At 35.5% G+C, this 24,066-nt stretch overlaps 2 protein-coding genes across 2 annotated transcripts in view; one reads left to right on the top strand and one right to left on the bottom strand.

The window, feature by feature from the left end:
* The first annotated feature begins 1,003 nt into the window (after nt 1-1,003).
* LOC101743288 (uncharacterized) lies at nt 1,004-5,326 on the top strand. The gene is made up of 5 exons (XM_038017692.2): nt 1,004-1,745; nt 1,851-1,945; nt 2,613-2,932; nt 3,693-3,960; nt 4,221-5,326. Exons 1-5 carry the CDS (start codon nt 1,101-1,103, stop codon nt 4,630-4,632), a joined length of 1,740 nt encoding a protein of 579 aa, XP_037873620.1. The 5' UTR covers nt 1,004-1,100; the 3' UTR covers nt 4,633-5,326.
* LOC105842602 (uncharacterized) overlaps nt 5,313-24,066 on the bottom strand; it is a 98,294-nt gene continuing 79,540 nt past the window's right edge. The window contains exons 3-10 of the mRNA XM_012696585.4: nt 20,891-21,041; nt 20,376-20,516; nt 17,818-17,928; nt 16,575-16,708; nt 14,872-15,040; nt 13,056-13,486; nt 12,167-12,388; nt 5,313-11,890 (exon numbers count right to left, since the gene is read on the bottom strand). Of these exons, the coding sequence (XP_012552039.2) occupies nt 9,392-11,890; nt 12,167-12,388; nt 13,056-13,486; nt 14,872-15,040; nt 16,575-16,708; nt 17,818-17,928; nt 20,376-20,516; nt 20,891-20,984 (3,801 nt within the window). The 5' untranslated portion in view covers nt 20,985-21,041 and the 3' untranslated portion in view covers nt 5,313-9,391. The remainder of the gene's footprint in view (nt 11,891-12,166; nt 12,389-13,055; nt 13,487-14,871; nt 15,041-16,574; nt 16,709-17,817; nt 17,929-20,375; nt 20,517-20,890; nt 21,042-24,066) is intronic.

Here is a 24,066-nt window from a genome sequence, read left to right as displayed (position 1 = left end):
GTACGTATAGAACAATATGTCGTGTCCCTATTATATAGGTCTATGCATTTTTCCCTCAATCTGACAGCCTGTCTTTCTTTTTTTCCGGATGTCTACCGTTGTTAGTCTGTGTGTGAAAAACCATTCACCACAAATTTATTATTATTTTAGTACTTCACGTACTATCTGCCTAGTTAAATATGGTAGCGTTTTTGTGGTGGTTTGAGGGTTCGCTAAATTTAGTGGTTTCTGGTGGCTTTTTATTTTGTTTCGATACAGCAATTTGTGGATTCGTTAAAATAAAGCTGGCAGCACTATTTAAGATTTTTATAGTACTACTTTAATAATTAATCTGTGCCTACAAACAACTAATCTGTGCTTGACGCTATGGGTTCGAATATTTAAAAATTTAAAAAGTGCATTCTAAACCCACTATAGTCGGATTTTTAATTAGACGAAGTCAGCTGACAGTAGCTAATGTCACTTTGTGAAATAATGTTGCTATATTTAAAGTAATAGTGATGCGTTCAGTTCTCGTTCAATCACATGAATGAACAATGAGTGTGAAGAGTTAATCATTAATTTCAAACTATAAAAGAATATTATTTATATTTTACAATAAAATTGTATTAAAGTGCTCCAATATATGTTACTAGTAGTATGTAACTACAATCAGTTTTTTTTATTTTCATTACATACCTTTAATTGTTATATTTTATACATCTATAATTTCAACTATATGATGTATTGGAAATAGGACAGTCATACAAGCTTCCTCGCAATGTTTTTCTTAATGTTTAAAACACTCGGTATTCAGTACAGGTAGATACTATAGGAACATAATATTTCGTCGAAAACTCGTTGGTATGTACAAAGCACGCCTAAAATTCGAACCCCGTACCCGATATCGGCAATTGGGCACACCAACTATTCACTAGACAATCGAGGCAATTTCGTTAATTCAGGAGTTTTTTCAATCGTTCACTTTGTCACAACACTATTTTTATTTCATCAAAACCTGACAACACAGTAAACGTCAGTTGACTTCGTCTAATAAAAAATCCGACTATACCTACCTACGTTAACTTTGAAATTTAAAGAAATAAAAAGAGTTTATAGAAATGTCTGAAATCATGTTACGACCAGAAATCACTAGATTAGTTCCCGCTTCTATAGTGAATAATGTCTCAAGTTTCGTATTTTACGACAACCATCCGCGCGACCAAAAACTTATGGATATCGTAATATGCAGCAATTCCGGAGAAATCCAAGAGTTTTACCAAAGAGACTTGATTTGTTCTTTGTTACTCGATAACACATCAGGACCTTATAGCATTAAAATGCTCAGAAACCCAGAAGCTGACTTATTTTACTTGGTACAAACTAGAGAAGATTTTTTCGTTTTATCCCGTAAAGAAACTTTAAAAGTAATCAAAAGAATATCCAGTGTCGAGAAATATGAAATTGATGATACCAAATGTACTGGTAGAATACAATTAAAAGTTTATTATAAAGATGATGCTATTCCTCTGATATTTGATGACAATTTAGCAATTATTGAAGAAAACACTACGACGATTGAAGAAGATGAATCGCCCATGCTCGTAGTAGAGTTGCAGAGTAAATTATCTGAGGCAAAATATAATTTAGAGTGCAATGAGAAGACTTATCGAGAGCTGGTAAATCTACGTCAAATGGCCTCATATTCAATTTACCAAAAAAATCAGGGTATCAGTGATAATCCACAACCAAAATGTGTAAAAGAGGTGAGCCAGTATACAATTTAAAGTAATGTTTCATGTTTGATAGTATGTTTGTTTATTTATTTATTTCATTTCATAGATTCAATTGTTTCTCTTCTCTACTTTCAGATGAGCGAGTTCAAGTTGAAATTGAAGTCACCATGGGTGAAGTACTGTAACAAAAAAGTTGTCATAGCCATTGATACTTCAAATCATTATCATGAGTAAGTATTCAAATTAATCGTCAAGATAATTTTAAAAAAGTATGTAGCATTTTGGAAAGTATTGACTTAGAGTTCAGTTTCGAAGTTTTTTGTTATAGATCTGTCAATCTCCAAAGAGTAGTTCAATAAATAACTATTTAATACAATTAATGATAGTCTCACATTTTTTTGTTAACAAATACTAGTAGCCAATTTAATTAGTAGTTTATTGGATTGTGGCATTGTTGGCCCTTATGAGAAGATAGAACATTCTCCTCATTTATACTGCGAAGCCCTCATACGTTCTTGTTTGAATAGACATTATACATTAGAATAGAAGTTGATCTTGTGTCAGTGCTAAAATATTCCATTATTGTGTTTTTTAATGGTATACTGGAGATTTAACAGCCTCACCAACTGTGAACAAAACATCAAAAACAAAAAAATACTTTAATTTTGTTATATTCAGTAATTGTATATTAATTATATAAGATGATTGGGGACTGTTTTTTTTTCATCAGAACCAAATATACTCTATTTTTAGGAATGATAACTCGAAACATAATTATTTTGACTATTAGGATACCAATACCAATTGAAGAAGTGCAAAGTGCAATCTGCAGCATAGATTTATATTTCAATATTTTTTAATTAGTTTACATTTTAAGTCTTTACTTGTATTTTACAGAGATGTGGAGGAACTTCACCTACTTTTGAACAACAATTGGTCATCACTAACATACACAACAAAATTATTTAAAAAATACCACAAACCACCTTATTGGATTGAGAAAAAGAAAAATATGATGGAACCAAATTCAAAAATCACAATCGTCGTGATTATAGAATCTGATGAGTTGTTTAATACAAGTTTCAGTAAAGTTGAGTTGGATGGTGTTGTAGCTTTTAAGAAAAATGGAAAAGAGTACCTGGTGCCTTTTGATCATGTTTTGATATCCTCTATGGATGCTATGGGAGAGAATTTTGATGTATTACCCAGTGATTTTAGTAAGTTGTGACATTTTGTTACCAAAGCAGATACACTTACATGACTGCATTATATGTGATTATATCAAGGAATCTGCAAGAGTACTATGTGTAATCTCAAAACTTCAATTATAACACAATCATGAGAGTACAAATTATTCCCTGAAAATGGAATGTGTATTAAATACTAGATAATGTTATTGAAGATAGGTAAAACTAAAAACTTCAACCTTGGTTTTTTGCTTTTTTAACTTCTCAATACTGAACATCCTGTTATGTTCTAACTTATGGCAACTTATGCTTTATAAGTAAAGTCAATAAATTCAAAAATATAAGACCTAGAGCCTTTATTCAGTACCATTGATACTTTTACCTCACGTTTCTAGGTGGGTGGCGATTTTCACATTGCAATATCTATGAAAACAGTAAAAAAAACAAAAATGTAGTACCATGTCGTTATTTATAAATACTATGAAACAAATTGTAGTCTTTGTTGTATATATGTTTATAAACAAATTCAATGTAACGCAATTAAAACTACTTTTACCGCTGACCGTCGTCAGTGATCACGAAAACTGTAAAGTATTTGAAATATCGGAAATAATATGTATAATGACACTAAAAAACACGAGATTAAACCGTAAAAGTAATTCTAATTATGTATACAACAAGCAAATATCAAAATACTATTTTTAGTGTAGTTTAGATACGAGTTTAAAATATCTTTATATATTTTTAGATTACTCTGAAAATAATGCGAATGTTGATGATTGTTTTTCAGCTGACCAACACAGTGTTTTGGCTGCAATAACTAGTACAGTAAAAACGGATCTTATTCTAAGACTTATAAAAGCTGAAATAAAGCAAGACTTTCTAAAATCATTAAAAGCAATTTTGTGTGACTATTTACAAATGGAAACAATTCCTAAAATGGATAATGTTTTGATTCATAAAAGATCTCCATATCATAAGTTGAATGGTATAATCATTGTTTTCAATGATAAATACACACTTGAAGAAGTGAGATTTGATGTCACAGCTTATAGCAGGTGAGTTAAAAGCATGCCATGCATGCATCAAAAAAATAACAAAAAAAGTTCTTTAGACGTTTGGGTGAGCTCACAGCACATCTGATGTTAAATAATTATTGGAGTTAATAGTTCTTGAAATATCAGGTCAATCTGAAAACTTGATAGCTTTGCCAAACATAGATTGTAATATTTACCCAGTATAATATATTTAAAATAAATAATATATTCAGGTGATATATTATTCTATTATATTCATATCATGATATTTTTTATTTCAGGACACCTTCACAAGTTTTGGCTCTAATACGCTACATTTATGACGCTGTTCCCTTCAAAATACTCATTACGACGGCAGACCAGAAAGTAACTGCAAAACTAGATGAATTTTCTTCATACAATGATACTCTTGAAAGTCCATCAACTGTGAATAATTTAGCGTATGCATCATCAATACTGAATAGGACCAGTTTAGTGTTAGAATATCTAGATCGTTCAATGATAAAAATGAATGAGAGCAAAGATCTGACTGTGAGGGACAAGATCGGTAAGGTAATTGATTTGCTTGCGTGTGGCCAGACTGATTATAATAAGTTTAGAGCGAAAATGTCAGAACTAGGGGCGAAAGGTGTTATAAAAATGTTGGGGGATGATGATAATTCTGACAACGAAATCGAAGTGAACAGTGATTGATCAAAAACATTCATTACAGTCAATATATGTCTGAGTATTTTTTTAAGTGGTTTTTTACCTATAGAGTACAATGTGAATGTGACCACCTACTTTGAGACATGAGGTCGAAATCTCAATTACATTGTATATAGGTACTTTATAAAATATCAATTAAGAACAAAACGGCACCTGGTTGTGCAGGCTTAAGCTATAGTTGCATTGCCGTAACTGCTATACCCCCCCTTAAGATAAGCGTGCTAAGTGCGAGTTTTTTAACTTCTCGATCGCGTAAAAGTATATTGAAATTTGTATGGAGTTAGAACAGCGCCCATAGCGGCAAACGAAGGAACGAACCCGCACTTTTTTTTTTTCCTACCTAAGCTGATAGACTTGAGAGGCTATTTCAGCGGGGCTCACGGGGCTCAAACCTGACGACGTTGCTAACACGAACCCTAGCAAGAGCAGTGATCCGTAGAATCTCTACCACCGGATCAGAAACGCGACCCACTGAGAAGATTCGGCGATAAACTCAGTACAAACTCGCACTAAGCAAGTATGATTGTCTCGCAACCGAACTATGCGGAACAAATAGGCAATGCGTTTTTGTAATATAAGGGTCTGTATGTTTTTTGTTAATAAAATTGTTAATGTCTGTGATATTAAAGCAATATGAAATTAGTTAAGTTTAAAAATAAAACGAATTTTCTTAACATTATAGTAGTAGTTTATTTCAATACAATATCAGTCACCTTTTTAAAATACTTAAAACTATATTTAACGAAAATAAATTGACAAAACAAACACAAATAAGATTTTTATAGTTTGGTATACTTAATAAATAAAAAAATTCGATGCATTTCAGTTTTAAGATTTTTTTTTATTTTCATCTATATACATATAAATATTTTTAATGAACTAATATTTACAGTAGTCTGTCGTAAAATTAATATTTTATCGACAAGACGATTTTTTTCCTATGTCGGTAGCCTTAGAGGAGGGCTATGCGAGCGTTATCGAACGAATAGGTGAGCTCACGGGGCTCTAACCTGTGACACTAAGTACACACGAGGTTATTAACGTTATCGATAGCGTAAAAGTTAACTCAAATTTGTATGGTGTTGGAACGTTTACCTACGTTTGTCGCTAGGGGTGCTGCATACAAATTTGAGTTAACTTTATCGAAAACGTTGAAAAATTTGCACTAAGCACACTGGTGTCGATTATTTTAGGGACAATATACCATTATAAAACAGCAAAAATGAATTTTCGCGAAATATTTTGGAAGTAAGAAATTTTTTCAAATATTTAAAACATAATTGTTATAGTGTACGTTTCTAAATACCAATGGGGGCCATTTACTCGATGTCAATGTTAATGTCATGCTAATTATTACGCTAGGGTAATTTAGATGACGTTGTAGTTAAAAACGACGCATGTTTTGCAAAACGAAATTGGTGATCATCAAAATGCATTGGACCCGATTGGTAGTGTAACAAAAGTGTGAAAATAAAACCAATTTTCAGTGTGCTTAGTACGAGTTTTTTTTACGCTCTCGATAGCGTGAAAGTTAATTCAAATTTGTATGCAGATGGAACGTTTGCCGCTAAGGGCGCTGATCTAACTACATACAAATTTGAGTTAACTTTTACGCTATCGAGAGCGTTAAAAAACTCCCACTAAGCACAGACGTACATCGGATACTTTTAAAAGTATTTTAGTTATTTATTCTGGTGTTAAATCAGGTGTATTTTTAGTGTTTTTCAACATAACGTCCAAAACATAATTACTAGCATTCATTCACCCTAAAATAAATATTTACATCAATATATAATTAATTATTCTTTCAATGTTCTACAAAATTATAAAATATAAAAATAGTATTTGTATAGAATAAAAAATTAGTACTAGGATTGAAAAATGAGTATACATTTTTCGAAATTGAATACATTTATGGTACGTATCCAGTTTAACCCAATAAACTTTATAGCACCGTTTACTCAGCGACTTAAAACTATAAATTAAGGCTTTGCCCCAAAAATACTACTAGCGCATTTAAATTACACACAAAATAATCTTAAATTCTAAATTAACGATAAAACAAAATATCAAGGAACTAATTCGAACAATTCTAAAACGTGACTTGTAGTCATTTATAATAATATCAATAAAATTAACATTTATAAAAAATATATTGAAAACATGATATCTATTAAATAATATCAACCACAACCGAAGACCCTTAGCTTGTAACGAACAATCCGAATTAAAGAAAGTGATTTTATTTAAAATCTATTATTATAAAATCTTTCGATTCCTGTTAATTCCATATTGAAATTAATGTTCCCAAAAAATCAATAAAAAAAGAAAATGAATATTTTCATTTTGACGCACTGATAGAAGTTAAAATCGCCGGCCGCCATTAATCGAATATGCTGTAGCGCACATTGTCATATTGTATCAATCAAAAGTTTGTGCGATCTATTATGATATTGTAGTCTTCATTGAAATTCCACAAACAGGTACCTACTAAATTTTCTAATGAATTACTACGTACTTATCCTGTATTGGTTCATGGACATCGCTTAATAACAATCAAACCACTATAAATTTTAATTTGTGTAATTAATATACAAATGAAATGATCTTCAATTCATATTAAATGAGATGTATTTTGAAGCAGCAATTAAGATCCATCATGCCGGCACTATATGATTTACGGGTCCTCGTGATCAGTAACTTGTTACAATTTATTGTCATTTTTAACTTTTTTCTGTGAAGGAAAGCAGTACTGGTTTCCCAAAGGCATTTTTAAACGCATAGAGAATCGTTGCGTGTAAACACGATTGCTCGTATGACTAGAGATATTTTAAACTGTAGGCAGCGGCTTGGCTCTGCCCCTGGCATTGCTGAAGTCCATGGGCGACGGTAACCACTCGCCATTTGGTGAGCCGTATGCGTCTGGGCCGTCTACCTAAAAGGACAATAAAAAATAAATAAATAAAACAATTTATAGATTATGTCAATCTGTTTAGAATATAATATGCGACGATACGGTAATCTGCAATAAAAAATAAATTTAAAGATAAGTTTGTCTGCAACCTATTTGTGTGCGTATTTAACCAAGATAAAAATGAAATGTACAGGATTGTTCGTTCCAACCAATTTCCTAAGCAAAAATTATATCGACAAATCAATATGCTCTAAACGGAGAGGGTACATTTACCCTTTCTGGAGCAATATTTGACGACAAATAAGGATTCGCTCTAAAGGTAGTGTGAAATATATGGAGGGTGGAGGTAAGGAGCACCATCTTGTATAAAGGCTCACCGCTCACCGAAATAGCGGTAGTGTAGGAATTGGAAATGACATGAATGTAGCATATTTAAACAGTGAAATGTGGTAGTTTATTACGCTGTTTTTAAAATTCTTTCTTCCACTTTTTTATTGCTTAGATGAGCGTACAACCTCACGGCCCGCCTGGTATTAATTGGTTACCGGCGCTCATAGACATCTACAACGTAAATGCTTGAGTTGTAAGGTCTCCGATTTTACAGTACAACGGCTACCCCGCCCTACCCTTCAAACCGAAACGCATTACTGCTTCACGGCAGAAATAGGGTGGTGGTACGTACCCATACGGACTCACAGGAAGTCCTACCACCAGTAATTACGCAAATTATAATTTTGCGGGTTTCATTATTATTACACGATTAACAATTCCTTTGTGGTACGTACCCGTGCGGACTCACAAGACGTCCTACCACCAGTAAAACCTATGGTACCACCATAACTGCTATCTCCTTTTCAGCGGACACCTTTTAATACACGCTGAGATGGTGCTCCTTGCTTCTACCCTACATAGCGAAATATCATGATATAGGTTACTAGTTTTTGTTACCAAAAGTAATTAACAGTCGACGGGAAGATGTGACCTACTATGTATCCCTTGAATTTATAACCTCATCGCGTTGACAATTCGTAGGAAGTTTTAGTTAAAGTACAGAATGTGCGTAATAAGAAGGAGGCATTGAGATACTGAGATATCAGGCAATTAAAAAAAATGCTACAGTTTGAATTACTTAAAAATGAAAAAAATTATAAAGGTTAACCTTTGACTAATAAATAATTAGCATTTTTGTGGCACACGTGTACGAAGTGATATGTACGAACGGTTTTGGTATACTTGAAATCTACAATGTAGATTTATATCTATGTTTTCCTACCGCCATGCTGCACCTCACTTTCTGTTTAACAGGGACCGAGTTTTTATCTGTATCTATAGTTATTAATCTCATGAATTATTCATATATCGTCAGGAGATAAAGTCTTAATTACTTTTGGTCAATAAAAATAGCACTGTATACCTACATAGGAAAGATAAGTGAAATAAAAGAAAAACCCTTTTCGCAATAAAACAAAAAATGTTATCTTAATTATGTCAGGTACTAGGAAGCTAAACAATGCTGCCTGACTCTTCATAAACATATACAGCCTATATTATATTTAAATTAAAAAAACAAGAGAATCATACCTACTCATTGGATATGTCATAAACTTAAAAATAATATTGCACGTCCGGCCATTCATAGAATCTAAAAAATTAAATTAAAAAAATATATTTTATAATTTACTTACAATTAATAAAATTTAACTATAAATTAGACCTATATTCACAAAACAGAGTACACAAAATGTTGAAGAGTATTTAATTTACCTAACGTATTGCACTATGAATATTGCACACAGTTCGTAAATATTGCACACAACGTTTAAATTATAATCAATCGTCTTGAGAACTCTTGCTACTATCGTTATAACTAGTACTTTCGATATTAATGTCTTGCTCTCTAAAACAGTTAAAAAACACTGAATGAGTTTCTACACTTTCAGCCCCGGATTCACTTCTAGCTTCATTTTCCGTATCGTCACTTTCACTGCAACTCACAATTTTTGCTACAACTAACTTTCGTTGGAATGGCGTTGAATTCGTCGAATCACTACTCAAGTAACCAGAATCTTGAACGTTTGTACCTTTCTTTTGTCTGTTCCGTGGCTTGTTATCGATTTTGTCATTCTTCACGAATGTATTAGTGTTCAATCCACTACTGGATGCGTCCACTATACGTCGCTTGGTGAAGGTTCTGCAAAAATTGCCAGTCGTATTTGGTTGAGCATGAAAGTTATCGTATTCCGAGGATTGTGATTCGACAGAAGCTCTCATTGGACCACATGGCAGTCCATGATATGATTCAGGAGTCGTTGATGTATCACAGTCCACTATGTCCGTTGTTAAATTCTTTTCAAATGTCCTCGGATTGAGGCTTCTGCCGTTATCGTTTTTTGAATACTCTCCTATAGGTATTCTATCATTTTCTACTTTCCTAGGAGGACTTATTGGCTGTTCGTATATTGGGTAGTCAATCGCGGGGGGTAAAGGCGGAAGAACGTCCGGTCTTGCTAAATTTTTCAATTGCTTTATAGTTGGCGGTGTGGATTGTCGTTGTCTTTTCGAATGCCTTAATTCTAGAGTCAGAATACGTCCTTCGTCTGAGTTCCATTCTGTTGCCTCATCCCACGTTTCATCTGTAGTACTGTCTAAGCTCTTCGAGCCGCTAAAGGAAGTTACAGAGAGCTTAGGTCGGTCGTGAATAGGTTTTCTTTGATCACATGCGTTCCGCAAACTGTGAAACTTCGTTGTAGACAATACTTTTTCATCAGATTTTACAAAAGTTCCACTACTTCTCAATTTTATACGTTGCCGTGGAGGACCTTCCTCATTCTCAATACTCTCAATAGATTTTATAAAATCTCTCCTACTAAATTGTACATTATCCATTAAATCTTTGTGTTTTGTATGCTTTCTATCTAATGTATCCGGTTCGAAGCCATCAGATTCATGAATTTTAATATAATTTTCTGGGGGATCTTTTACTTCTATTGTCAAACAACCAGGTTTTTCTTGTAAAGCATTGGTAAGGATAAGTTTCTTACTTCCCATGGAACATTCTGATCCACTTGGAGATGTCGGTGTACTTCCAAAGTTATAATTATTATTTACATACACTTCGCTTACTAGACTGTAATCATGATCCTGATTTATTATTTTACAAGACTTACTTTTGTCGTTTGTTTGACGAATAGTTTCATAATAATTTGGATGCAAAGTAATGTCGTGATGAGGTGATGGGGTATTACTATTGCTACTCGAATTAATTTTGTATATCGCATTGCGCATCGTAAGCTCTTCTTCTAAAGGTAAAGCATTGCTTAGACTTGGACTAGCTTGGGATGATGGAACATCTGGATATTCAGTTGGTGTTACAACACCTTTTTTATTGGAATTTCTTTCCAGACTGTCAGTTTCATATTCATTTCCTGATGGTATCTCTGTATTACGTCTATTTAATAAAGCGATATGTCTACCCTCGTTTAATTCGTCTAATATATTACCATTAAGTTTCTCATCGTCTGAGCTACTTGCTTCATTGTAAGCTTTAGAACTATCTAAAGCTACAGCCTCATTTATCATGTCAGGTAAAACATTATTATTTTTAGGTATATAGTCAATTTTTCTCGGAATACCTGAAAAGTAATGTTCTACATCTAATGCGTTCATATCATTAACTTCCGCAATGTTTTGTCCATATCGAGAATAGGTTATATTATCAAATTCAGGCAATGGCAAATTATGATTCCGAACACCTGGTTCGGATCTTATTGACATTGTACCAGAATTTTTGGGCACGTAAAAGTCATCCCCGTTGTTCATAGAACTCGATGTTGTAAAGCTGTGTTGCTTGCGTATTTTGGGAACTCTGTTCTCTGTTAGTGGTGGTAAGGACATCATAGAATTAACAACGCCATGTTGTTCGGCTAATCTTAAGAATTCACCATCTGATTGCTTAGCTGGTGGTATATCCTCCAACCATTTTCTGATACTGATCTGTTTATCTCCTTTATTCCCTAAACAGTTAGAACAAGACGGGAGATTGTGTTTCACAAAATACTGCATATCATTTGAATTTCCCGATTGGCACCCGGGACATCCAATACAATCTTTTCGTCTGCTATTGTCTCGTTTCAAACTAAATACGCTGTCACTTTTTTGACTTCCCAAACGTTGATATAAATCTAAGTTGTTTCCACTTGACGAGTAAGTTTCTTCTTCTGGTATTTCATTGAGAACGGGTTGAAATCTTTTAGTTGCCATCTTATGTTTTGCTATAGATATTACTTCTCGTATTTTCGTTAAAAATTCTAAAGCTGCTTCTGGAGGTTCCTGTAATCAAAGAAATCATTTATAGGAACTTATTTATCCACTAATTATTCTTAGTTGCACAATTTTGGCTATAGCATTATCTTCTATGATTCTCAAGAAAGACTGAATTTATGTCACTTTATTTTTAGTTCTGCATTTCGTGACACGTTTTTACGACTTTTCATAGTTAACGATAGTTTTTGTTACTAAGCATACTTTAATAATGCTGTGCTATCTCCAATGGACCCTAAAGAGTTGTCCGATGATTGCACAGACTAAAAATTTGTTGATACTTACAGCCATTAGTTGAGGTTCGAAATAAGCCGGGTTGAAATACAGCTTCCTACGCGTTGTGCCAACTGGTCGCATTATCTCTCTATCGTCCGTGGTTTCGACAATGGACACGTGCTCGTCTGGTAATCTTTCGATTCCGGAATCATCACGATGCGATAGTTCAGGGTTATCACGGTTAATTTTGAATTCTCGATGTTGGTGGATGAGAGCTGATGTTGTTTGGTTCTGTAATATATCATTACATGAATACCGCTTTAGGATACTGAGGTTTATAAGACTACTGGTGGTTCGACATATTGTGTACAACACCTTAGCAATTTTTTATTTTTTTTAAATTGCTTAGTTGGGTAGACGAGCTCACGGCACACCTGATGTTAAGTGGTTACCGGAGCCCATAGACATCTACAACATAAATGCCGCCACCCACCTTGAGACATGAGTTGTAAGGTCTTACTTTTTAACAGTACTACGGCTGCCCCACCCTTCCAACCGAAACGCATTACTGCTTCACGGCAGAAATAGGCGGTGGCGGAGGTGATACCTGCCCGTGCGGACTCATAAGAGGTCCTACCACCTTTTTTTATTTCACAATATATATGTAGTATAGGGGTCGCAGCGCATAAAATAAAACTTCCACTGTTACAAAATCTTCTGTTACTGTAATAAAAAATATATCTAACATCTTTTAGGTACGCCTTAATAGTCTTCGCCATCTTCATTTTTCTGTGTCATTGTGTCTGTCATTCTCACATTCAGACCTTAGAACTCGTATCTCAAGGAGGGTAGCGCATTTACGTTGTAGATGTCTGTGGGCTTCAATAACCGCTTAAAACCAGGTGCGCTTTGAGCTCGTCCAACCATCTAAGCAATAAAATAAAAGCAACTAACTTACATGATACAGGTTGTCATCACTCATAACACTGCTATCACCAAAATCATCAGAATCCGATATATTGCTGGCGTCACTAATAAAACCTTTGTGATCTGTGTACGTGTTGCTTAATAGTGGATTTTTCTTGATCATTCCATCATCCTGTCTCATTGCATTCGGCAAAGACTGCATACGTTCGTTATTAATTCTAATTATATCTCGTTCAGTGATAGGAAGGCCGTCTTTCTTATTTGATCCTTGCCGCCTTTTGTCTTCGCTAGAGGTTTTTCTGCGTTTACGAATATGTAAGAAAAGGAGCACTGAAGCAATATATATGAGGCCGAGCAATAAGGAGCTTATTCCGATAGCAACATATTCGGAGATGGAAAGTCCTGATGTGGTTGTGGCGTCCGATACATGGGCGTTTGGCGCAAACTGAACCTCTGATACGTCTAGAAATGAATAATAACATAATTTTATTATACGATTATTAATGTACTTACTGGTGTAATTTACTGGTGGTAGGGCCTCTTGTGAGTCCGCACGGGTAGGTACCTCCACCCTGCCTATTTCTGCCGTGAAGCAGTAATGCGTTTCGGTTTGAAGGGTGGGGCAGCCGTTGTAACTATACTGGGACCTTAGAATTTATATCTCAAGGTGGGTGGCGGCATTTACGTTGTAGATGTCTATGGACTCCAGTAACTACTTACACCAGGTGGGCTGTGTGAGCTCGGCCACCCATCTAAGCAATAAAAAAATGTCTAGCTTTCGTTTATGTATTACTTTGACTAATTGATAAAGTTTATGTTTGAGATTGATCATATCGAGAGGTGAAAGGTTATTTTGTTTAAGCGACATCTGTGCAACTTCACAGGAGACATTTAAAATTTAAAATTTTAAAATTTTGGAACAATTTCATAACAAAAAAAAAACTTGTTCAGCTATTTCAATGGAGTAAACTTAATTGAAGTTCAATTAAAAACATCGAACTGTTGATGCGGTAGAAACGGCAGAAATAGATAGGTATTAACCTATCTATTTCTGCCGTGAAGCAGTAATGCGTTTCGGTTTGAAGGATGGGGCAGCCATTGTAACTATACTGAGATCTTAGAACTTATATCTCAAGGTGGGTGGCGGCATTTACATTGTAGATGTCTATGTTCTCCGGTAACCACTTAACACCATGTGAGCTGTGAGCTCGTCCACACATCTATGCAATAAAAAAACAAAGACCGTCTGTTGTAAGTGACATGGTCACTACATAAGAGGGTCGCGGGTTCGAATCCCGCCAAGGGAAGATATTTTTATGATAAATATAAATTTCTTTTCCAGGGTTATGGATGTATATTAAATATAATATGTATGTGTATAATAAAAATCTTACATTTATTTCCGTTATCTGGTACCTGTAACACAAGTTCTTTACGAACTTATCACGGGACCAGTTAACGTGGCGTGATTGTTAGTAAATATTTATTTTATTTAAATCTTTCAATCCTCGAATATGGAAAAATAAGTTTATAGTCGTTTCTACTAGGGGAGATATTTGAGTCGTCTATTATCAAAGGTGGCAATCTGTGCATTTGGACAAAAAAAATTATTGATATGTCAATACAGATTGATTTGAATATAATCGTCTCCTTCAAAGAATACGGTTCAAAACCTGCATTAAATAAAGGTTAATACTTAACCTGTTATTTATCTAAGATGTCGTTCAGAAGAGTTTTGTGACTGCCAACGGAATACAAAGTCAATAATTCGTTTTTCTGATTTACCAATAATTGTCCAAAAGTCACATTGCCGGCTTTGATAATAGTCGACTCATTTATAGACGTACTTATATAGGCTTTCGGGGGTGTTCCTTGTACTCGGAACGCGACGCATGGCGTGAAGACTCCGCGGAGATCTAAAGGTGAATTAGGCGTGGCGGCCACGTCCCGACAAAGCAGACGCACCAGCATAACACGTCCTGTCATACGTGCACGAACATCATTCTCACCGTTCCACTAAAGTAGCAAATGAATAAATAAAAAAAACAATTAGAGCATTTATTGATAGCATCACAAGAACCAAATAGGTATGAATGTGAGGGAGTCCATATAGAGTCCCTTCTTTATTTCGCCGTAAAGTCGTGTTTTATGTAATTAACACCACAGTTGAAACAATAGAAATTTTATTGTTGTAGCGGCATAAACAATTCTAAGTTATTATATTATATTAGTTAATAAACACGTTATAATTTATTTTAGCGTTTTAAATTTTTGGCGGTACACAAAGGTCCCGTGTCACAGACTATATTCTTCTTCCTACCTCTCGTGCGTTCCGGCTTACGCATCATAAAAAGGTGCGTTCTTAAATGTCACAAATGTAACAAAAAAATAAGGCTAACAACATTCCGTCTGTGTTTAAAGTCAGAGAAATATTAACATTAATATAGCACATATAGGTATATAAAAATACTTTTAAGGCTTAGGTTTTTAAGGTGTTCTTTTCATTTTATTATTTCGAAAGTTTCAAATTATTTACAGTTTATCGTGCTCACGGGTGATTCAGGTATTATTCGTCGATATTTAGTTGTCTTTTTAATTTATTGATGCACAAAACAAATTACAATCATTACAGTACAAATTAGCTAAATCGTACAAATAGTAGGTACCTAAATTTAATCTGGATTGCAATCTAAATGGCATATGCACTCAGTAAACCCGCAACAATGTACATAGCTTTGTCTATTGAAAACGATACTGCAAAAAGAAATAAAAAATTACGAATAAAAATAAAATAAAACGAATTCCATGAAAAAAAAACGGTATCCATATATTAAGTAGGCAACAATACAACGATTTGTGAAGACCGAAGAAAAATATAATATACAATAAATAAACTATTAATACTATAGTAGTCGTAGCCTTAAGGATGTGACGCCTAAGGGTATGCTTCGTATTAAGTGAAGCGACCACTCTGATATTCAAATCCTGCATGCAGTTTTCGATTTTTTGGTGTAAATGAACATTCATCAAAAACTACAATTTTTTTTCAATACGATTCTCGTTTAAATTCGCTTAGCGCTTTTCTTTAGGAATTTATATTATATGTCTCCGTTACAAGTAGAAAAGCACATCCTTTATTACAATACTAATCTTGATTTATTTGAAAATAGTTTTTATAAATATTGTAAATTAGTTAAACTTATTCTCAAATAATTAATATTGTCCAGTTAATAATACATTAGATTTAATTTCATTAGATATTAACTTAATATGTGTGTGAGTGTGCCTGCGGTTGTGTGTGTGAGTGTATGTGTGTATGTATATACATGTATATATACACAAGGTATTTAGGCATCTGTTCAGTTGTTATAATTTTTCTGTATTGCACCTGTTTTGAATTGCAATCCAGATTGTTATATTAAATATTTAAACTTATAATTTCTATAGTTGTAATTTGTTTTGTGCATCAATAAAGGACAAAAAAAATACTCATTAAAAGATGGTTGATTGTCTTGAAATTTTAAGTTCCTACATAAGTTTTAAGTCTCACCTGAAGGAAAGTTCGGCCTTCGTCTCGAAATAAGTTGAAAGGTACATCCGCGTCTAGCGTGTTTCGTATGTCAACAAAGCCTTTGCGTGTAAGAAACTGGGCTCCTGATACAGCGCATATAGGAGTTTTGACGTCTGAAATAAAATCATTTTGGGTTTTAGATCTTAAAATTTTCGAACGTCTCTATTAGTTTGATATACTCGTATATGATTATATGGAACGGAATCTTTCAACGTCATTCGAGATGTTCTTATTAACTTGAAAACTTGAAAACGCATCAAGGACCGATGACAAAAAAATAATTGTATAACTTCGATCTAACATCCTGAAGAGTAATAACAGGGAACTTTACTGGTGTTAGGACCTTTTGTGAGTCCGCGCGGGTAGGTACCACCACCCTGCCTATATCTGCCGTGAAGCAGTAATGCGTTTCGGTTTGAATGGCGGGGCAGCCGCTGTAACTATACTTGATACTTTAGAACTTATATCTCAAGGTGGGTGGGCGTTTACGGCGTAGATGTCTATGGGCTCCAGTAACCACTTAGCACCAGGTTGGCTGTGAGCTCGTCCACCCATCTGAGTAATAAAAAAAAGGGTGAAAAAAAATATTTTTCAGGCGGCTCAGGTGTCAATTTGTGTAAGAATAGTTCCTCCAGTAAAACTTCTTAGAATATTTTAAAAAGAGTTGATGTCGGCACTGGCTCCTTAAAAATCGGCTTTAACGAAACACACATGCGATTCCTTTAACAATATGAATAGGTTCCTATTCAACCATGAGCGACGTTGAAGACATGCCTTATGCAATTTACAAATGACTTTTAGAAACCAATCTCAAAACTGACCTCCGACAACGCCGCCGCGTGCCACCCCTGCCGCGTTATAATGAAGATGTCAACAGTCACCAGTGACTATTGCCGACAGTAACCACTCAAGACAAGGTTGGCTTTCATCGCATCCTTTAATGGTACCCATACACACAGCTCACTGAGTTTATCGCCGGATTTTCTCAGTGGGTCGCAGTTCCTATGCGGTGGTAGATACTGCAAAGCACTGCTCTTGCTAAGGATAGTGTTAGCAAATTCTCTCAGGTTGAACCTGTGAGCTCACCTACCAGTCCGGGCGTAGCTGGAATAGTCCCTTAGGCCACCAGCGAATAGGTAAGGGAAAAATCAATGGCGAACGAATTCTGAATATGCTGCACATTAAATTATGATTTATTGTTGAAATTAGGCTAAATACTCACTTTGAAAAGTAATTTCTCTTGAAGGATGAATGATTTGACCTTTCAGAGGTAGATAAACGAATGGTATCCGTTGGTTGCTTAGGCCAGTCCCGAACGTTGCTAGTGCGCATTCTGCAAATAATAATACACTGCCAATGTAACGTTGATAAATATCCGAAAACGTACCTTATTTGTACGTACAAAATGTATAATGTACGACGTATATATTTCACTGGTAATAAATGCTCTTGCATAACATTAAATATAATTTGGTTCCCGGTTAACCGGTATATAGTGTTGTGTTAAAATTTGCGACCATGACAGTTTATACGTTGTTGTTCCGAAATCGGAAAAGGCCGATGCGACTCAGATTTGCCAGATCCATTTGACCTTTCAATGCATGGTTTTACCAATATAAAATGCATATGGTTTTGAGTACGGCATATCCGAAGCATGCTGATTTTTTTTTGTTATGAAGAAAAGGTTTACTGTTACTGTTGGCCCGAAGGCCTTTCCAGTTTCACCAAGACAAGTGGGCGAGCACGTGCTCAGCCAAGGGAGGTGGGGTTTGCTCACAGCTGCCCGAGCTCCTCCGATGGAAATCTAACAGCTCAAGGGCAGCTGCTTTGAGAATGTATCTACTACAGGATCGAAATCGCGACCCGCTGAGAAAATCCGGCGAGAAACTCAGCGGGCTGACGTATGGATTAGGTTGCATGTCGGACTGTTTTCAGAGTTCGACGAATACGATTACCAAGGTCCCTAAGCGTGCTCCTTCTGCTAGAGCTGCTGACGTCTAATAATAGTGTTAGTGGATCGAAAGATCCTCGAGTGGAGACCACGTACTGGCAAACGCAGTGTGGGATGGCCACCTACCAGATGGACCGACGACCTGGTGAAAATTGCTGGGTCACGTTGGATCCAGGTGGTAACGGACCGGCTGCACTGAACATCAGTTCGAGAGGCCTATGTTCAACAGTGGACAGTGGATAGGCTGAGATGATGATGACGATGATGATGATAGATCGGAAGGATCCGTAAAGATATGTCCAGGACGTCGACGGTAGTTGGTTCTGGTAGTTGGGTATCAGAATACTGATACAACGCGACGTGCACAACAGTTTATTTTAAACTATTCTATGCGTTTTAATTCTTGTCTATAAACTATAAACAGTCCGTTAAGATTATTTACAAAACAAAATATAGGACTGCAGATGTCAAATATTAATGAAACAATAAAAATACAGAAAAAATTGTTGATAAAATCACTGATTCACGTGTTGAAGTTTTTAGTGGACATCTCGTTTATAAAAGAATTCATACTTCGTAAATCCATTGCGTTATTAAGAACGAACTGGACAAATAGCACGTATTAACATCAAAAGTTTAATAACAACGATGTAAATTACGAGCCTCGGTATTTTAAATCGATAAATAACCGAATTAGCGAAAATGCGTGAGATTAAGTTCACAAAATTTACATATTGTAATATACTTTATATGATTTAAGTTCCCTTGTAAGCTATAAGTATTAACTTGTTGTGTTATGTTGGGATAAAAAAGAACATGGCCTGTGCTGATTTTAAAAATGGCGATAGAATGCGTTAAGGTCATTGAAAAATGGATCTCTGATTGAGGCGCACTAGGTTGTAATTGTTAATCCCTAGTAGAACACTCAGGGACATAAGGTTGAAGTATATTTTATGGTACCTTATATATTATACCTTTCAAATTGGAATTGATGATGTTCGCCGACAATAGGCCGGATCTATTCTTACAGAATTAGATTATTGCAATAAATTTCAAAAGGATTTCAATTAAAATTTTAAGCTTAGGATAATACGATAATATTATTATAATTTTTTTTTCCATATCTAATGTCTGGTAGTCTATGGGGCTATTCCAACTACTACACGCATCAGTAGGTAAACGTACGGAGTTAACCTGAAAGAATTGCTATCAGTGGCCTTAGCAAAAGCAGTGCTTCGCTGACTCTACCACTGAATTTGAATCCCGTCTATATTAAGGGATAGCGCAGCAAATTTTATCGATACATTGCTTTTAGATTGTATTTGTGTCAAAGCTGGATTATAAGTTCCGAGATTTAATCCTGTTTAGAAGCATCACTTAACTATCTACGCTTAGGATTCTATTCAGTGCGTTCTATTCTATCATAAGTAGCTTACACGGTAATGTAGATTCTTTGTAAAACTAAATACACTTACTAAACACGTAGGTATTCTCAGACTAAATACTTAGTAAAATTGCGTTATTTTAATAGAAGATATCTTAAGCCTGTCGCGGAGTAACGAAGTTAAAATGATTATTATTGGCGCGTTTGATATCAATGATGTTGTTAAGAGAATTCCTTAAACACTCCATGGCTTTCATTTACTGAAGGGTTTATAAGTATGGACGACGGACGTAAGTGGATTGTAAGCTGGTCTGCCTTTTTTTTATTGCCCTTGTAGCTAGACGAGCATATGGCCCACCTGCTGGTGAGTTGTTTCCGTCGCCCATGGACAGAACCAAGCCGCTGCCTACCGCTTAATACTCTGGATAGAAATTGTTTTTGTTACCTGGTAGATCATCGACGCATAACTCTCTGTCTTCCCTGAACAAGGGGGCTCGCTGCGGACAAACGCAGGCGCATCCTATGCCATCTTCAGCGCCTTGACCAGCCCCGTGCTCTGCGCATTGCGCAGCCCCACATTCTTCTCCTTAAAATTTACAAGAAAAAGAAAAAAAATATTAAGAAACATTTTTTTTATTAGAACCTCTATGTTTAAGTTAACAATATTTTAAAATTCATTTTCTTTTAAGTGTAAGGGATCAGTATTTTTTTTCTTAACCGTAAATGGTTATAACGTCCACATCACGAGCTCTTCGAAGCTAAGCGACTAAGAAACACTGTCGTCAGTTCTACTGTCAAACACAAAACCATCGGTCAAAACCTCAAGTCCATTGGACCAATGGCATTTAAAAATCCAAACATTATACCTATTCAAATTGGGGTGAGAAATAATAATGTTAATTTTAAATGCCCAGCGAAGCAGGCGAGTACGGCTAGTCGTATTATATAATCGTGATATACCTATTAAGGTGAAAATATCGCCCGTATCACGCCTGGCGAGGTCCCCGAGTCGGGCGGCCGCCGCCGTGGCCAGCAGTAGCAGCAGCGTGGCCATGCTACCCCACGCCGCCCGCGCGACCACGACCGCCCGCCACCGGCATTGCTCTTATACCTACAAAATACAAGTAAATACAAGTAAACACAAGTAAATGAGATACTGGTGGTAGGACCTCTTGTGAGTCCGCGCGGGTGGGTACCACCGCCCTGCCTATGTCTGCCGTGAAGCAGTAATGCGTTTCGGTTTGAAGGCTGGGGCAGTCGTTGTAACTATACTTAAGACTTTAGAACTTATATCTCAAGGCGGGTGCCGCATTTCCGTTGTAGATGTCTATGGGCTCTAGTAACCACTGAACACCAGTAGGCTGTGAGCTGCTCCACCCATCTATACTAATATTATAAAGAGGAAAGATTTGTTTGTTTGTTTGTTTCGAATAGGCTCCGAAACTACTGGACCGATTTGAAAAATTATTTTTCCATTAGAAGCCGACATTGTCCCTGATGAACATAGGCAACTTTTTTTTTTTTTTTTTTGGTTTCATGTGTGTTTTAATGTTTCCGAAGCGAAGCGAGGGCGGGTCGCTAGTTAAGAAATAAAAATAAATAACTCATTTGGTATCACCAGTATTTTTCTTATAAATACTGTCAAGAGAGCGTAGTTTAGTTTTAGTTTATTTTGTTTTTTTTGTTTACCTATATTTTGACTACTTTTAACAAAATTTTATATAACACATAATTTTATCTTACTTTAAAAAACAGATAATGTAACTGGTAAAAAATAAAAAGAAATGTTGCAATATTCAAAATATCACATTAAACCTTTAAAACACTCTCCTGTAAAATTAGTAAGTTTTGGGATTATACAGTTTTAATGCGAGAGGACGATATGTCGTCTTGTGAGGAAGAGGTAGATAGAGCTTAGAAGAAATGGATGGATTGCGTGAAAGACGATATGTGTAACAGGGTAGTGAGCGAAGATGGTATAAGATAGAGGAGTATGGAAGCAGAAAACATATTAAGCCGACCCCAGATGACTGGGAGAAGGACAGGAGAATGATGATATGTCGTCTTGGGAATCCGCATTGATACATACCACCACCCTAACTATTTCTGCCGTAAACCAGTAATGCGTTGAAATTTGAGTACAACCAGCGTATTTAAGCTTGTATGTCTATAGGACGCGCTGACTATCTAACACCAGATGGGTCATGAGCTCGTCCACCCATCTAAGCAATAAATAAAAATAAACAAAACTAAACATGTTTGTATCCTTGTATAATTATAAAATATGTATCATTAAATAAATTTAAAATTTCCGACGGCTCAAACAAATACATATTCGAGTTTTTAGTTGCCACCGGTTTCACTGTAAAATGTTATTACCTGTAACAAGAATTATAGTTAACTCCGAGAAACATTTTAGATAAGTAGTATTCTAGGCCGGTAATTTGTGAAGACTAAGCGGCTTGAAGTTGATAATATTTTTCTGTAGTAGGATCTTTGAGTATTCTCGCCCACCCGGATCTTAAATGTTTTTGCTGTAACCTTAAAATACAAATAATGACTTCAATCTTGTTGCTATCAAAATATTTATTTATATATATCCAGTAAATTTTAAGATGGCATTGTTTTAAAATGGATGTTGATTAACGAAGTCTCGCATGTTTTAATTTTATGTTTAGAAGACCTTTTTTTCATTTTTCATTCTTAATTTTTTCATAGATATTTCATATCAGAAAATAAACAATTTCAATGATACGTGCAAAAAAGAAAGAAATGAATGAAAATGAAAGAAGTGGATGAGGAGAGCCGCAGACCGGGCTCAGTGGTGTGGATTGGGAGAGGCCTATGTCCAGCAGTGGACGACTGTGGGCTGTTGATGATGATGATGATGATGATGATGTGCAAAAAACGAATTAAACTCCCGGGATGAATTTGCATCCAGCAAACCAAAATCACATTAAACTAGATTTACAAAAGGTTTAGTTCAGATTCGCGAATTTTGCAGCGTATTGAAACATCATACATTTTTTTTTGTAATAATTAATTTGTTTGAAGACGCAAAAATTGAAAACTGGCAACATTAACGTCCAGGCATAGATAATAAAAGACAACAAGACGAATTACCTGTGAAAGTAACCATTGTTCATTGTTACAAAGCTCCCGTGATTTTTTTACATAACCAACCATTTAAATTGTAACTTTAATAACGTAATAACATGCATCATTATCAAATACAATACGGAATGCAAACGTTGAAGCGTAAACAGTCCGGTTTCACCGATCTCATACGAAACAGTTACGGGTTTTCACAAAAACGAGCGCCCGTGCACGCGCCGATGACGTTTGCTTTTCGTAATTCCGCTGCTCGAGTTTGTTTAATTAACTGTAAGCCGGAATCGCACTTTAAAAAAACAACCAAAAACGGTATTTAAAATATTAACGAGGTGACAAATTTAGATCGAATAATGACTCGAGTAAATTTACACGCGCGCCGCCCGCCCGGGTCGACGCGGCCGTCTCGATGCTGCCTATACACACATAACGGAACATGGCAAAATTGAACAAGTACTCGCCACTTTTGGGAACCGATTTAGAAATCGTGATATCGATTTTCTGATTCCTTTATTTTTATAAATCCCTCGTTTTATAGTCCATGAACTTTTTATAGTATTTTGTACAAATTTATCACAATTAATATTATTCTCCTGTAATATTCTCATTAAGAAGAGTAAGTGTGTTGTTACCTTAGGACACTTTTTTTTCCCCACTTATGCAGATAGCCTTAAGGGGCTATTTCAGCTTCACCCTATCGTGTAGGTGAGCTCACGGGGCTTAAACCGGAAGTGTTGCTAACACTGGCCCCAGGAAGAGCAGTGCTTCGTAGAATCTACCACCGGATCGGAAACGCAACCCACTGAGAAGACCTATAGTCTGGTGGACCGATGACATGGTCAGGACGGCATCGCGGACGTGGATGAGAATGGAAAATGGGCGATGGAACATTATGGCATAAAAGGGGGAGGCCTATGCCCAGCAGTGGGTATCAAAGGACTGAAAATATATGCGTTTTTGGGCTCCACAACAGAAAATATTATACAAAATTGTAAATAAATACTAATTAATCTGGTTGCCTACAA

The sequence above is a fragment of the Bombyx mori genome, chromosome 19 (genome assembly GCF_030269925.1).
Source record: "Bombyx mori chromosome 19, ASM3026992v2".
Classification (NCBI taxonomy): domain Eukaryota; kingdom Metazoa; phylum Arthropoda; class Insecta; order Lepidoptera; family Bombycidae; genus Bombyx; species Bombyx mori.
Note: the sequence above shows the minus strand (reverse complement) of the source record. Positions and strands in the feature narration are given on the sequence as shown.

What these genes read in the sequence shown, in the direction of transcription:
- LOC101743288 (XM_038017692.2), top strand. Translation starts at nt 1,101, where the DNA reads ATGTCTGAAATCATGTTACGACCAGAAATCACTAGATTAGTTCCCGCT. An exon ending in AACCAAAATGTGTAAAAGAG is followed by an intron (nt 1,746 to 1,850) that starts GTGAGCCAGTAT and finishes CTCTACTTTCAG; the next exon opens with ATGAGCGAGTTCAAGTTGAA. An exon ending in GATGTCACAGCTTATAGCAG is followed by an intron (nt 3,961 to 4,220) that starts GTGAGTTAAAAG and finishes TTTTTATTTCAG; the next exon opens with GACACCTTCACAAGTTTTGG.